The 15,147-nt window shown below is 42.7% G+C and overlaps 1 protein-coding gene across 2 annotated transcripts in view; it reads left to right on the top strand.

The window, feature by feature from the left end:
* Nucleotides 1-13,849, top strand: part of ARVCF (ARVCF, delta catenin family member) — a 78,347-nt gene extending 64,498 nt beyond the window's left edge. The window contains exons 8-16 of one of the 2 annotated variants that reach the window (XM_026037804.1): nucleotides 702-829; nucleotides 1,617-1,767; nucleotides 3,180-3,372; nucleotides 4,188-4,299; nucleotides 4,868-4,958; nucleotides 6,148-6,201; nucleotides 9,462-9,553; nucleotides 12,028-12,141; nucleotides 13,389-13,849. In XM_026037804.1, coding sequence (XP_025893589.1) covers nucleotides 702-829; nucleotides 1,617-1,767; nucleotides 3,180-3,372; nucleotides 4,188-4,299; nucleotides 4,868-4,958; nucleotides 6,148-6,201; nucleotides 9,462-9,553; nucleotides 12,028-12,129 — 923 coding nt within the window. In that variant the 3' untranslated portion in view covers nucleotides 12,130-12,141; nucleotides 13,389-13,849. The remainder of the gene's footprint in view (nucleotides 1-701; nucleotides 830-1,616; nucleotides 1,768-3,179; nucleotides 3,373-4,187; nucleotides 4,300-4,867; nucleotides 4,959-6,147; nucleotides 6,202-9,461; nucleotides 9,554-12,027; nucleotides 12,142-13,388) is intronic. The other variant, XM_026037805.1, reaches the window with a different exon arrangement.
* The last annotated feature ends 1,298 nt before the right edge of the window (nucleotides 13,850-15,147 follow it).

Raw genomic sequence — 15,147 nt, 5'->3', positions numbered from 1 at the left:
GGCAGAGCTGGGGATGGTTTTCATTCCTGTCGTGCTTGAAGCGCAGAGCTGAAGCGCTGGCTCTGGGGCTGCTCTCTTGATGTGGCACCGCGCGGCACGCGGCAGCGATAGGACACGGGCCTGTTTGCCCATTGGAGTCAGTGTTTCTCTCTGCAGCTACGGCTCAGGCACATGAGGAGCCCTGGCATCTCGCATCCTTTGGCAAGGATGCATCGTTCTCTTTGGCAGTATTGTTGGTGTCTGTAAAGCTGTTGAAATGATTTTGAATGRAGGGAGAAAGAAAGAAAAAAGGAAAAGGAATGATAGTTGACTTTGCACAAAGTCAGAAAAGGAAAAGTGGATATTCCTGTAAACAGCCGTTCTCTCTTGTCACCTTTTGATTACATGCACATATTCAGCCTGATAGTTGSGCTTATAGCAGAGCACAGGTTTTAGCAGATAGAAAACCATCAACCTTAACATCAGCAAATGGAGCTTCAGTGCACACTGAATTCACCAGTGCTCTGGGAGAATTCCTGTGTGCTCTGCTTTTAACAGGTGTGGCCAAAATGCCCTGAACATGGCAGAAATCCTCCTTTCTGTGGTGTAGCTTCCTCAGCTGTTCTCATATGTCGTTAAGTAAAGGTTTGCTATGTGTTCACTCATACGTTGTCTTCTCTTCTCTTGTTTCTGTCCTCCTTGTTCTCTTCTCCCACCGGCAGGCTTTGAATTACTGTACCAGCCAGACGTGGTTCGCCTATACCTCTCCATCCTCACGGAAAGTCAGAATTTTAACACTCTGGAAGCTGCAGCCGGGGCTTTGCAGAACCTCAGCGCTGGGAACTGGACAGTGAGTGCTGTCTTCTCTTTAGTCTGTCTCTTGTTTCTTCTTGCTAGATAAAAACAAAGCTACATGCTATTGTAAGTTCACTGTTATTTTGYATTTGCTTCTCTTTGTGCAAGCGGGGGGATGTGGGAACCCCAAGCAGTTATTTCCATTTTATTTCCCTACTTGAGATGCTTTGCATCATCTGGACAGATGGTGTTTATGCAGCAGGAGTGTCACTGAACTCAGGACAGCTTTAACTTAAGCAGGTTTTAATACTTAAGCTACTTAACCATTGCTGCATTCATTCAGCAAAGCCTTTTGTTAGATATTTAAGCGTCCTAGATATTTACTTCATTGGATTGTCAGGTTTCTTAGGAAAGTGCCTTGTGGAGTGTCGCTGCTTTCCTCTGTGCAGCATCCCCCTCGTTGCTGGAGCCCTCCCGAAGGGAGCCCTGCTGCCCTGCACCCGCCTGAACGGCAGCCTGGGGGGCAGCTGGGTGGTGCTTCACAGCTCTCCTGAATGGAGTGTATTTTAAAGTCAGTCATGGAACAGGGTGGGGAAAAGGCATGTAACTACAGGTGGGGGAAGATAACATATTTAGAAGCCTCATGGTTCCTTGCAAGTGATCTCTTGTCTAATCCAGAGGGARGCTTGTTCTCAGTGAGGTGTGAACCAAACATACTGGCAGATCTTTTGCAGAAAAGAAAGAATTACAACACTGAAAGAAGTGCCTGGAGCAAGGGAAGGGTGGGTGTGTGAATTCACAAAGCTTTCTGTTGTTTCTTTTGCCTTGTGTGTCCTCATCAGTGGTCCACGTACATCCGTGCCACGGTGCGGAAGGAGAGGGGCTTGCCGGTGCTCGTGGAGCTGCTCCAGTCYGACTCCGACAAGGTCGTGAGGGCTGTGTCGATTGCCCTGAGAAACCTTTCCATGGATCGTCGCAACAAAGATCTTATAGGTATCTTMTGGTCATTTCTTACTGGTTTGATACATGGGAGAGATCCCAAGTTTCCTGTCCTGAGCACAGGGTTCCTTTCGTATGCAGTTTCCATCAGCAGTATCTAAGACTGCTCTGTATAGTCAGCAACCGGAGGGTTGCCATCTCTGTGTTTTCAACCCTTTCCAACAAACAACAGYTTGAGGGAAATCTGCAACTCAAGAGTAAAAACATGTACATCTCTGCAGAAAGGATGTACGGGCATGCTGAGGGTCCGGTGGGTTGCTAAGAGGCTGCTTGCCTTCCTTTAAGCTTTGACTGACAWGGCACATGGGTCTCTGGTCACATTCAGAGATTTCAGAGAGGTGGCTCCCATGTGGATTGGAGCTGCAATCCGCTTCTTGCCATGCTGACCTATATGAGGGAAACACAGTGGACCTGGATGTGGAGCTGTCCCCTTTTGCCACCAGTGAATTCATAGAATTCTTAAGATTGCAAATTGGTGGGAAGGAATTCCTCCTTTCCATCTCATTGTTCTGCAGCATAGCTGCTGTAGAAGCTTGACACTTGGCAACTTGGAGTTGAGATAYTCCTCCTTCTAACACGATTTTTCCACAGTGCTCAGTAGCTCTCGGTTAAGGGGATAAAGGTGCATTCACCTACAGGTAAGTGGGAATCAGAAAGGTTCAGCTGTGAGTGGAGTTTTCTCTGGTTGCCTCTGTGTTTAACTGAGGTACTTGCTTAAACTATAACCTTGTCAGGTCAGGAAGTATTCCTTCCATGTTTTAAGGCCACCATCCAAGCTGATACTAATAAATAACAAGCTGCAATTTTGCCTCAGTATGCCAGCTTTCTTTTTTAATAGTTCAGAGGTGTAGCTGGGCAAGAGGTACAGACAGACCCCTGGGAGTGATAAACTCTGGACKCCTTGGTTTTTCTGCAGTCCTACATCCTGTGAAGGCTAACTGCACCCAGGAGGAAATGCTCTTACCTTTGCTGGGGGAAGGTTAATGGATGCATGGCTGCACTGCTTGCCCCAGAAGGCCTATTATAAGGCTAAGTTGAGTAAACTGTGTGCATGTATTAGCATGAATATGTGTCACTAGCTGCAGCTACTGGATACTTTTTGCCTTAGGCACTGCAAAGTATGACAGATGCTGGCTGTAAAATTCTCAATATAGACTGAAAACTCTTTCTCCCCACCCCCCCCCAATCCCTTTTAGCATTCATGATGTAGTAGTTTCCCTTGGATATCAACTCTAAATCATCTTGAAATAATTAGTAATAAATAGACTATAAAGCTGTAGTCTTGAGTTTCCAAACATGTTCCAAACATCTTTTGACCTAGCAAACATCCTTGAGTGTTAGAATTCAGKGTTGGGAAGGTGAAATTGTCCAACTAATGACTAATGGTATCTTTTTCCCTTATCTAGGTAGTTATGCCATGAGTGARCTGGTAAGAAACTTGCCCAGCAGGCAGCAGAGGTCTTCAAAGAACTTGGAAGAGGATACAGTGGTTGCGGTATTGAATACTATCCATGAAATCATTACTGACAGTTCAGAAAATGCAAGGTCTCTGATCCAGACTCAGGGCATTCAGAAGTTGGTAGCTATCAGCAAGTCAAGGTAAGTGATAGTTGAAAGCAAAATGCACAAAAACTCACTGCAAACATGAAAATGTCACTATGAACAGCAATATTTTGCTTTGTGAAAGCATACAAGCATCCTGACTCTTCAAAGTTGTATATAAAGCAACTAATACATGCAATAAAAGCACATTATCAGTCTGTACCTTTATTAGGTTTAATTGGCCAAAGAAAAAAAATTGAATAAAACTCCTGTGCTCTTAGGGCATGCTTTCTCTTTGTCTTATCATAGCCTCATCTTATCTTTGTCTCATTTTAGCAACATGCCTGCATTCAGCTGTTGTCATTTGCAGTGAAGCCATGACCTTTCTTTTTAGAGCAGGAAACCTTTTATCTGTGGCAGCATTCCTAAAAGAGCAGTTAAAATCTTTCATTTTTTCTAAACTCAAAATGGTTAATGTGCACTGACCATTCCGACTGAGAGGCTGATGGTGGTAGTTTGAAGTGACAAATTTCCACTGTGTGGTTATGTTGAGAGCTGTATTCTGACTGGCTTAGAAAAAGTTTGAGGTACATATAGTTCAGCCACTTTATTTGTTTAAGTGTATTTTCAGCAAAATTTTCAGAGAATAGTTGAAGACTTCATTGGTTCATTGTTAAGAAATACCAGAGCTAGCCTCTGCATGCTATTCTCACTCCAAATAAACCAAAGCAGAATTAAATCTATTTTTATGACAGCTATAAGGCCAGTGGTCATTATGTACTTCCTGGGTGTTGCTTTAGTGCAAAAGAAGTCAAAATGTAATGTCTTGCATTTCTTGATCTTTAAGATTCTATTTTTATCTTGCAAATCAGCCAGTCTCCCAGAGAAACAAAAGCAGCATCTCACGTTCTTCAGATGATCTGGAGTTATAAAGAGCTACGAAATGCCCTGCAGAAGGATGGATGGAACAAGTCCCACTTCCAGGTAGAGATGTTGGGTCTCAGTASTGGTTGAATTCCTGAGTGGAAAGGTCTTATCCTGATTTAGTTTAAAATTAATGTGCAGTAGACTGGGGGCTTGGAGCTTGTTCTTTCAGGTCATAGAACAGTGTGTTCTGCTATACTCARTCACAGCATCATGGCTCTTTGCTGGGTATGTTTCTCAGTGGCCTCTGTAGCTGTTTTGTTTTTGGAAGTGTGCAGCCGTGCATCAAGCCRAATGCCCTACTCGCTGGAGGAAGAGCAAACATTTTTCTCTGTTCTCTCATTCCAAACATATTCCATCCAATGGCCTGAGGCAGCCACCTACTCTTGATGTGACATCTTTGCCTTTCCTTCTGAGAGGGTGGACTCCTTTTACAGGCTAATAACGCAGCCATCTAGATGACAAGAGAGAGATTCCACCAACAAATCTGTATGAAAATACCCCAGTACTATGTTATTGTCTAAAGAATGGTTTAACATAATCCCATAATCTCACCCCATGCAATTGCTTTATTTCTTGTTTGATCTGCCAGAGTGGCAAATTCTTCTCCCTGTGTTGTGTCTTGCAGTCTGTTTCTGCAGCTCCGAAGGGTTCCAAAGGTACCGCTGGCAAGTCTGGCTATGACGACAGCACTTTGCCTCTGGTGGATAAAAGTCAAGGTCAGTTCTGCTCGTTACCACTTTTTTGATTGCCTGCTTATTTTTTGGATTTGCCACATCTGTGATATCATAGAGGAAAAAACATATTACTTATGTATGTTTTACCTCACAGTCCCAAAAATGATCAGTTCTATTAATTATATGGATAGTATTCCTTCCTCATGAAAGGCACACTACCAATGTTGCATATTAGATGCAAAAACAAACTAATCAGTTAAATCTTCCAGGAAGACTTTGAATAGACATCAATTAAAGCCTAATTAGRACACAAACAGCCATGTTTGAGAACGTTTTGTACTAGTAAGTGCAGCCTTTGGCCAAACTGTGTGCTTGGCCTTTAGCATCATTAGCTTACCCCTCGGGTATTGACTCAGTCCTGTTTATTTTGATTGTTTTTTCTTTTTTAAATACCTGTGTTGGTGGTGCAGCTTTATCTGTCATGCAGGTTTTTATTGGAGATGTTTTATTCAAATGCTAGCTAGACCTAGCTGTGCTTGTTAATCAGGCTTGACACACCCATACAAACACCAGTGTAGCTTTAATTCCACTGTGATTCTTTGTGAACCTAGTTCTGGTTTCTAGCAATCAGATGTTAAAACTTCTTTCCAGAAGTCTAGTCTGCTTTGTCATGTTGCACTTAACCTGGGTTAACTTCAGATCACTTCAGATGTATCAGCCTCACTCCTCCCTGCCTGTTTCTACCTCAGCTTCACTGTCTTCAGTCCAGTCTGGCAACTGATGCAGGCAGAGGGATGACGAGGATCAGTTTGCTGATCTGACAGTAAAGTATTTGTTTTCTTTGTGGGTTAGCTTTTTGTTGGCTCAGCAGGCTGCTGATTGGATTGTGTGTCATGTGAAGCTGCACCCTTGCCTAGTTTTTCCCTTTTATTCTGGAGAAGCCTAGAGAGATCCTCACTAATAACACTAATAGAAGGTCACAAACAGATCTGATATTCCTGTTATCCCTGGGAGAGAGGTACACATTGTACTACATATGTAGTTACATCTTGTCATGCAAAAATGTATGTACTTTCTGGAGAACTTAAGTCAAACTTGTTCAAAAAAATAGCAATTGAATWTTTTTATACAGTAGTCTTTGTGTTCAGTATTTTATAGGTGTCTTGATTTCTGTATCCAATTTAAAACAAGCAAGTGTAATACAAATACTTTCAATGCATCTGTTTTGTAGATGATGAAAAGTCTGGGAGTCGTGATATGATACCTATGGATGAGCTTGGCCCAGGTAAATTTGGTCATAGATCAAATCCCCTGYCTGTTTTAATAGAGCACACAGTCACTCATAGGAAAGTTCAGCTGTGTTCTGTAGGTGATATTCTTTCAAGTGGGTGAAGCTGACATTTAGAAAGAGAATTTTACCTTACAAAAGATCAGGTGTCATTTATTTATTTATTCAGATGCATGTACAGTGTATGTGCCAGGTACACCACTACTCCTGCATATAAGGGAGAAATACCAACATAACCTGCATTCTGGTCTCTGGCCATTGAAGCAGCTGCATGCCGTATTACAGATCTGTAAGCCCTGAGATTCAGAGGAATTTAGTATTTTTCAAAAAAAAAAAAGTTAAAAGGCACTTTATAGTAATATCAAACATAAGTATGTATATACAATAATCCTGGCTGTGATTTTAACTTAGTGCATCTTAACTGAGCCTATTTTTTCTTCCTCTGGAAAGGGAATGAATGAATATTGTCTTGACAAAGTGCTTTGTGGTTGATAATCTACAAGTCAAATTGCAGAGCTTGTTTTTGAGATGGATAAAGGTGGTGTGTAGTCCCCTGGGAATCTGCTTTAGTTCCTCCAATTTGACAATATTTGTACTTAAATATCGATATTAATGTCTCCAAATCAAGCAGTTTGACATACAATTATTTGTCACTGTAACTGAGGCTTCGGTCTGTACACTTCAGTCTGTAAATTTGTGATGGCCACAAAAACCTCACTGCAGAGTGAATGGAAGGTACTCAATGAAAGGATACAGAAGACAACAAGCAGGAGGTTAAGAAAGGAGTAAACATGCCAAGGACAAATAGAGAAATGGAAAAAATAACACATTTCAGAATGGGAAGGGCTCCCCTTGAGTGATATAAATCTGTCCGTAACTCAAATTATATTAATTCAGAATAATGCACTTACGTGCTGGAGCAACACAATTTGCAGAGGTCTCCTTCATTCCATAGAAGCAGTGTTCATGCTGATAATTGTTTTATAATGAAACAGAAATGAGGAAGAGGGAATGCTCACTAATTCCATCAGAAAGCTGCTGCCCTTGGGGCACTGAGGTATTGCTTCTCCAGTGCAGACTCCTTTGAGATATATCTCATTTTATTAGGTCAAATCGTGCACCTCCTTTCTTTGCTGCTGTTTAGCTCGCCATGGTCGTGGCGCAGCGTGTGGTTTTTAGCAACGTGCAGCCCTTTAGTGCTGCTGCGTGTGGCACCGTCAGCATGCAGACCACGCAAAGGGAAGCTGGCTGCAAAACGTCTTGGAACACAGATCTGAAAACCAAAGTTCCTGAGGGTTGTTTTTTTGTTGCTAGATTCCTAGCATTTGGCAAAAATTTAACATTCCTGTTGCTGCTTTCCTGGCAAAGCGGGTTTTTTGTTTGTTTTGTTTTTAATAGTGTTAAAGAACTGCTCTTTTAACTTTTTGTGCTTACAGTCGTTACTCCTGACCTTGCTCCCTGGAAAACGCCACAGCTGCTGTATTTCACCTTATTAGCTATGGCTCTCTGGTCGTGGGTTAAAGGTTTCCCTTTGCATCCTGTCAATTCCTTCTGAAAGTGTTCTGCATTTCTGTAATGCCATCATCGTGGGTGATCTGTTACCAAGAGCTCTGTGAGCTTAACTTAATATTCCATTGTATCGAGCTACCTCAGTTGTTGCAAGGATGATTTTCTGTGAGGCAGCGTGTTTCCATCATTGAATGTATACCTGTGTGTACTTTTGATTCCCAAATGAATAAYGAGTCTTTAAATTCTTGTGTGACTTATTAACAGTGTCAGCCCATGCTCTGAAAGGGGATTATTGGCCTGTGTTTCCCCCAGGAATGTGCCTGGGTGGCGGCTGCAGCTGGTGGGTTTTTGCTCCGTTGTTTGGAAGGGACAGGCRAGAATGTTAGGTATCTTCATTGACACCAAATAGCTGTAAGCAATCTTTGTGTAACAGGCCACACAAGCTTTTTGAGCTTTAAGATCTGTTTACTAGTATAACTCAAAATGCTGTAGTTATTTTTAGGCAGCATGGTTGAGGAATCTGTTACTACACCTGTCTTAAATACACAGCTACTCGAGTGCTGGTGGCAGCTCTGTGCACCCTGTCATTCACAAGACAAGTAGGAATATTTCAGCTTTTTTAGAAGTAGCTTGATTGTAGCCAGCATATACCTCATTTAGAGCCCTGCACTGTGACCATTTGATGCAAGTTATTCTGGCTCTATGTGCGATCATTGCATGGACAAATAGGGCCTTTTTATGCCTCTGGAATCCCACAAAAAAAAACATGACTTATTTTTCTTAGGTGACGTGTTGCAGGCAGTAAAACCAAGAGAAGAGTGTTTTGGTATTTTATGTAAAACTTCTTTTGGACTATTTTAAGAATTCATTTTGTCAAGACATGACAGCATTAATGATCCCTTAATTACAGGGGGAAAAAACAAAAGCCTAGTGGGAAGCATAAAATTGAGTGTCATTTGCTTCAGATTACAGTGCTGCCAAAGCAGAGCACGAGAAGGTCTGTTTGTCACCAATAATTGAGGGGAATTTGATGCATCAAGAAAATAAGATTTGTATTGGCTGACAGCAAAGGTTCTAAGAGTCAAAGTAAACGTTCTGAAACAATTAGAACTGTATTTTTTACAAAGCCCTCTCACACTCTCCTTCCTCATTTTAMTTATGTATTCATATTATTTCTTAGTTGTCAGGAGAAGAATTGCCAACAGGTTTTATTTTGTACTGAGAGACGGGCCTTGCACAGCAGGGTTTGCATCAAGATCCCCTTCAACTCAACTGGCCCTTTCTCTTGGTGCTCTGAAAAGGGCTCTTCCAAATTACAGTCGTGTCCTGCTAGTAGTCAGGCTCGGGAAGAGTGGGAACATGCTGCAGGACCATTCRGAGAATGAACACAGCCAATTAATGAGGCAGCTGAGCAAGGAACAGAAGATTTGAGATGAATTTGGAGCTCATTAGCCAGAGGGCATGAGATGACAACTTGCTGCTTTCCTTGGGCACRCTACGAAACTGCAACGGCTGAGATGAAAACAGGGCTGCTCGCTAATGAGCGCCAGCATCTGGCAGCGAGACAAAAAGAGGGCTTTTCTGTTTTGTTTTAAGCTGATAAAAATAAAATTTCAGAGCATGTGAAAAGCAGACTGCCAGCATCGTCGAGCTGGGATAGTTTATTTCCTGTGTCCTCACTGATGAGCATCAGCGCTGGGGTTGCTCTTAGTGGTGCTGTGTGCCTGACTCGTRTCCTTCCTTCTCAGATGGATACTCCACCATTGATCACCGGGACAAGGAGCGCAAGWTCAAGACCAGTGATAACACCGGGGATGCCTCAGAGAAAGAACCTTTAAAAGTGAGCTGCTACTTATTGCTGCAAACTACTGGTGCCCTTAAAAAGCAAGGCTGGTGTCCTCCACAAAAAAAATGTATGGTAGTTGCTCACCAGGGGGCTGTAAAGGGTTTTCTAAGAGAAAGGCACCATTTCATAACTGATCGCTTGGCTGATTAGAAATAAAAACAAGGTGCTGCCTTTCCATTGTGAAAGCAAATACTGCGATGGCTAGAATCCTGGAAAAGGATGAGAGTATAAAAACAGAATGTGATTGTTCTGCCACCTCCATCCAGGGACATTCCCTCCTGAAAGAGTGCAACAGCTCAGGCTTTGCTCTGAGAATAGTCACTGCAAGTAGTCACTGTCCTTGGTGGTTTTCACCATCAGCAGTAGGTGTGAGCTCGCGGGTCTGTGTGTGGCAGCGGGGGAACAGGGTGAATGTCTCAGCTGTCACAGCCCTGATGYGGGCATCAGGCCACAGAGAGGGAGGGGGAGCTGCATTTACCTCTTTGTGTGCCCTGTGCAAAAGCAAATTTGGATAACCTGCTAATTTAAAAAATCTGACTTCCTGAAGCTCTTCTTATTGTTGCTATGTGCAAATGTGGCTTAATGGGTTTTGCCTAATTTCCGTTGCATTGATGTTCCTGTTCAGTAAATCACTTTATAAGTTGCTTAATGCTTCTAACAGTGTTGTGGCCGTCACGTCCCTGGCCTCAAAGCAAACTTGTCTTTTGGGTCTTTTTTTTTTTTTTTTTTTTTTATTCCCTCGCCATCTATAGGTAGCATCTAGTGAGGGGAAAACAAAAGATCAGTCAAGCAATGGTCAGTGATAGAAAACACTGTTACTCTGCAAAAAGCTGTCCTCAGTAACCTTCAGCACGTCCCTGATAATATCAGAAAATGCACATGCTTCATGTTCAGTGGAAACAATTAAACTTCAGTCAGAAAGGAAAATCTAGTATGTTGACCAAGGGAATAAAAAGGATTTGGAGGAGAATCTTTCCCTAGCTCACGAACTAGGAAGCTGTCCTGCTCCCTGTGTGCCTATATTAACTTGTCTGGTCATGCRTTAGCTGCTGTGTCCTACCTTTCCCTGAAGGAATACCCTGGAAACCGACTCCATCCAGCTGCACATCTTTAAGCACTGCTCCCTGTTTCAATTTGCCAGCTCTGGGTTTTAGCTGCACCTTGTTGGAGACTGTCCAACAAGTCTTCTTATTAATAAAAYGACAGCTTGTGATTCCAGAGTGCCCACAGTGCCAAACTCCATGGGCTTGTTTATGAGCAGGCCCCGAGTGAACAGTGTGGGCTAATGGGGCTCATTTCAGACACTGACCTGTGTTTCAAGTGGCAGTTTATACCCATTTTTTCATTTGACCTGTGCTGTAAATAAGTAAAGATAATGCTATATGTTGTCTAGGAGACTTTTACCAGCATTAAAGCTCATTGCAGGAGAATAGGTGGTAAAATTTTCTCATTTTAAGATTCCTTTGCTTGAGGTAAACCACACTATACTTGTAATACTGCCTATTAAAGAAAACCCTACAATTACCTTTTCATCCAACCCATCCAGATCCAGTTATGTGTGATAAGGTGTAGTGAAGATGGATGAGAAGCAAAATCTCACCTTTCCCCTTGGTGGAGGTTGTGCCCCCTTCATTTATTTTTGGAACCAATATAATTGAGCCAATACTCAGGTTTTTCAGTGCTTTTCCTTTTGGCTCTGGTATGGCAAGAAATGGTTCTGCCYGATCCAGAGATAACAGGAAAAGCTTCCTAGTTCCCTCCTCACAGTTCTATTATACATTAAGGAATTAATGGACTAAGCAAATACAATACAATGCCAAGCAAAAGGAGCTTGACAGAAAATACGCCTTTCCAAAGAAAAATAGTGAAGGTGGAAGATTGAAAAAGCGCTTATTTTTGCCACTTGTTATTCATTAAAGTGGCCAAATACATTTTCTCCCAATGTCACACCAAGCTGCGCAAGCTCCTAGTGCGTGTCTGAAGCAAAGCAGAACCTGGAGCAGGCCAGGGGGTCACTGCTTTGCCTTCACGGGGACTAGCCAAGAAACATTTCCCCTCTGCAGGGCGAATCCCATAGTCTGTGCTGCCTCCYGGTCTGAGGATGGGGATAACCTGAATGACTGGAGTCCACCTGGAGGTCTGCACTAACCTGCTCCCCATAAGGAGAGCTAGAGAAGCTGCTGGTCTTTCTTGTTTTGTAAAACAAATATATCTGTAGGGTTTTCTGGCTCGTGAACTGTGCAAAAACTATCTGTAAGAGTGGCCAAGAACTGAGAGTGACGATGCCAGGGAATGACGGCAGCCGTTTGGCTATTGCAAATGCTTTCATGAGTATTGTGCCTCTGCTGATCTCATTTCTTTCTCTACCACTAATTTTCCCTTGTGCTTCATTGAGCTGACTTGTTGGTGGAAGTTTTGTTTGATTAATCCGCTCTGTTTTGCTTTTAACTCCTCATCCTGTGCTGCAGAATGACACAAATAGGAAAAACATTAACAGGAGTAACAGGGCTTCGGTGAATCTGGTGGATGCCCGTGACATTAAACCCCAGCCTGTTGACTCCTGGGTCTAATTTGCATGCATGGTAGGTCCTTTTAATGGTAATTGGTGCAAGTGATTAACTTGTCTCGTGCATGAGATGTATCACGGTGGAATCTCTCTGTGGCTAACCGCTAACTGGGTCCTTTCAGACAAATGAAAATGCCTTGGAAAAAGAGCAGTGTTTACATTATTCACTATGTCTTTAATGAAATGCAATTAAATACTGCTGTTTGATTTAAATAATAACCTGTCAAGTAACCAGACAGGAAGTTAATATCTTGAATGATGGATTGTCAACTGAAATGTGAAAGATTTCTGCTAGTAGGCCATGGGAATGAATTTGAATAGTATAGTTCTGCTTTCAGCCATTCTTTCCCTCTAGACTCATTACGAGGATTAGCCTGAGACTTAAGGAAAAGCAGATCCTTGGCTATTTATGGATGTCTCCTGAGGTTTCCATGAATTAGACAGCCCTACCCATCTGCAGGAAAGCTGGCGGCCGTACACAGTCACCTTGCAAGCTTTGAGGGTGATTCTAGTTACGTGATAAAAGCTGAGCCACAGCTCCCRCTTTCACTTTCCTTCCTTCTCTGTTGTTCAAAAAGAAAAAGGCACCTTTTTGTTGCTTGCCAGTTTCCTGCCTTCRTTGGATGCCAAGTTTCTTAGTAATAGCACTGGCCTTTCTTCACTCCTGCTGCTGCTGATCTCTTTCCTGCTGTCTTGTTGGACAGGCCTTTCCTCTCGCTCTGCTGGCCCTCCATCAGGTGGGACACGATGTCTGGAGCAGCAGGTTTTGTGCCCTGGCTATGGCCAAACAAATATCTTAGTGATACTCACAAGTGCCCTTGTGMAAGCACTGGGTGACTTTCCTCTCAGAGTAGACAAAAGGCCCAGCTTCTAAAATGTGAAACCTCTTCCATCTCCATAACACTCCAAGAAAATCACTTTCACTGGCGGGCAGGAAAACCCCAGTGGGGTTGGGGCCTGTTTGTCACCTTTAGAGCATGGCGTTCTCCAAGCGCGTGTTCAGAGTCAGCCAAGGGCAGGATGAGCACGTGCTCCATACCTGCACGTTCCCCTTCCTGTGCTCTTGCCCGTAGCAGCAAATACGGGTGGGAGACAGACTTTAACAAGGCCCCTGATCCCCTTCTCCCAATGCCTTCCCCTTTGGGAACCCCTCGGGTTGATGATAACGCTGCCATTTCCAGCCACTGCCCTACCAGTAGGTGATGGATATCACCAGGGACATGTGTCTTGCTGGTATTAATYGGTTTTGACTTTATTTTGCAGGGCTAGAGTCCAACCACATTTTTTTAATTGAGGGGGGAAAACAAAAAATCCATTGAAGCGACACAGAGGATCTCATTAGTCACCACTGCCATTGGGAGCTGGAGGGCGCCGCATCACTGACCAGGCTGGAGGTTGTGGGGAGAGGCCGCTGCCGCCGCCGGAGCACCATGCCTTACAGCAAGACACTTTGCTTTTGGACTCAGTTACATTCCCAGCAGAAACAGCCGCCTCCCTGTCCCTCCTGTCCTGCGGGAAGCAAGAAAGCCAGAGTGGGGAATCCAGGCTGCTGCTGCTAACGTGTAGATGGTGCCGGGGATGAGAAGCGGAGGTCATGCGGCAGCGACGAGGACAGCTTCACACGTGAAAGAGATACTGCAGAATATTTGAAATATCATAGGTGTAGACGTGAGGATAATAGCACTTTTCTGGTTTGGGGCTCTTTTTGTTTTGGGGGTTTTGTTTTGKTTTTTTTTTTTTTTTTGAACTGTGAATCTAACCTTTTTAAGGCTTTTTGACAAAAAAACAATTGAGGTTTTCTTCGTTATTTCCACAGGAAGTGCAGGAATGTTGAGTGGATATGCTGGATTTCAATCAAAGGAGAAAATATGGAAAAAATATCAAATGCTGGTGAATGAACTGGAGAGTAGGTGGCAAAATTGCAAGCTGTATAATCTGCTTTTAGAGTAAGCTATATCGATCACACTGCTATATTATCATTATAATCTGGTGTACAATACTTCTGCCGTTTGAATTCTGTAATGGCTCTGTTTTTACTTCCATATAAGGAAACTAGTTTATTGACGGTTTCAGTGTCCCCAGTTCAGAAATCTATGAGAAGCGGAGTTGGCTGGCTTTTTATTTTGTTTTTCACAAGGATTGCAATAAGGAGCTTCTMCATTATTACACGTGCCAGTGTTGCATTGACAATGATTTAATCTTAATATTATTTCTTTTGCCGTAGCTGTTAACACACTGGAGGAAGGAAATGAGAGCTTCTTTGTAGAATGTTTTATTTCCACACTATAAACTTTACATGGGTCTATCATTTATATTTGGTAACTTGATCACTGTTGGATCCGTGTTTGCTTTGAGCTATAGATCCTGATGAAAAATGCCACAAAGGGAACTGGCTTGGGAGGGTTTTTTTTTTTTTAAATCATCATCATGGTTTATTTGTTGCTGTGGTTTTGKTTTGAGATGACCCATTTCAGTTGGTTTGAAAATCACCCATGTGCAAAGGATCTCCTCAAAGTGCTGAGGCTGCTCCCTGTAAGGAGGAAGTTTTACCTCATGAGAACCTACTCTGCGTATACAGTATGTAGCAATGCTCTGAAATAAATGACTTCAGATCACTGATTTTCTGCAGGCTTTGGTCAAGGAAGGGCAGCAGAGGAGGACGAGAAGCGCGTGTCTCCTTAGTAGCTTCAAAGATGCCTTTTGCTGATTTTGTTTGGTTGCCATTATCCTTTGGTTGCCACATTTACTCCTAAACAGGCTCCTAAAAACAGTGCACCTGGAAAGCACATTTTTTTTAATCTGGCAAATGTCATTTTGGTTTTTCAGTGCCTGCCATTTCCTTTGTACTTAAAAAGGGGAAATACTCAACAACCTCATCTCCCACAAAATATTACTGTAATAGTAAACACGTAAATTTTTTGTAAAAAAATTTAAAAAACTTTTTTTAAAAAAAGGCAAGTACCAAGAGCTTTGTATCTTCTTGAGTATATTAAAAATTTGACATGAATACATATATATAAAT

Source organism: Nothoprocta perdicaria, unplaced genomic scaffold (assembly GCF_003342845.1).
Source record: "Nothoprocta perdicaria isolate Ctin4 unplaced genomic scaffold, notPer1 scaffold_2, whole genome shotgun sequence".
Classification (NCBI taxonomy): Eukaryota; Metazoa; Chordata; class Aves; order Tinamiformes; family Tinamidae; genus Nothoprocta; species Nothoprocta perdicaria.
The sequence above is the reverse complement of the archived record's forward strand: the minus strand, read 5'-3'. Positions and strand labels throughout refer to the sequence as shown.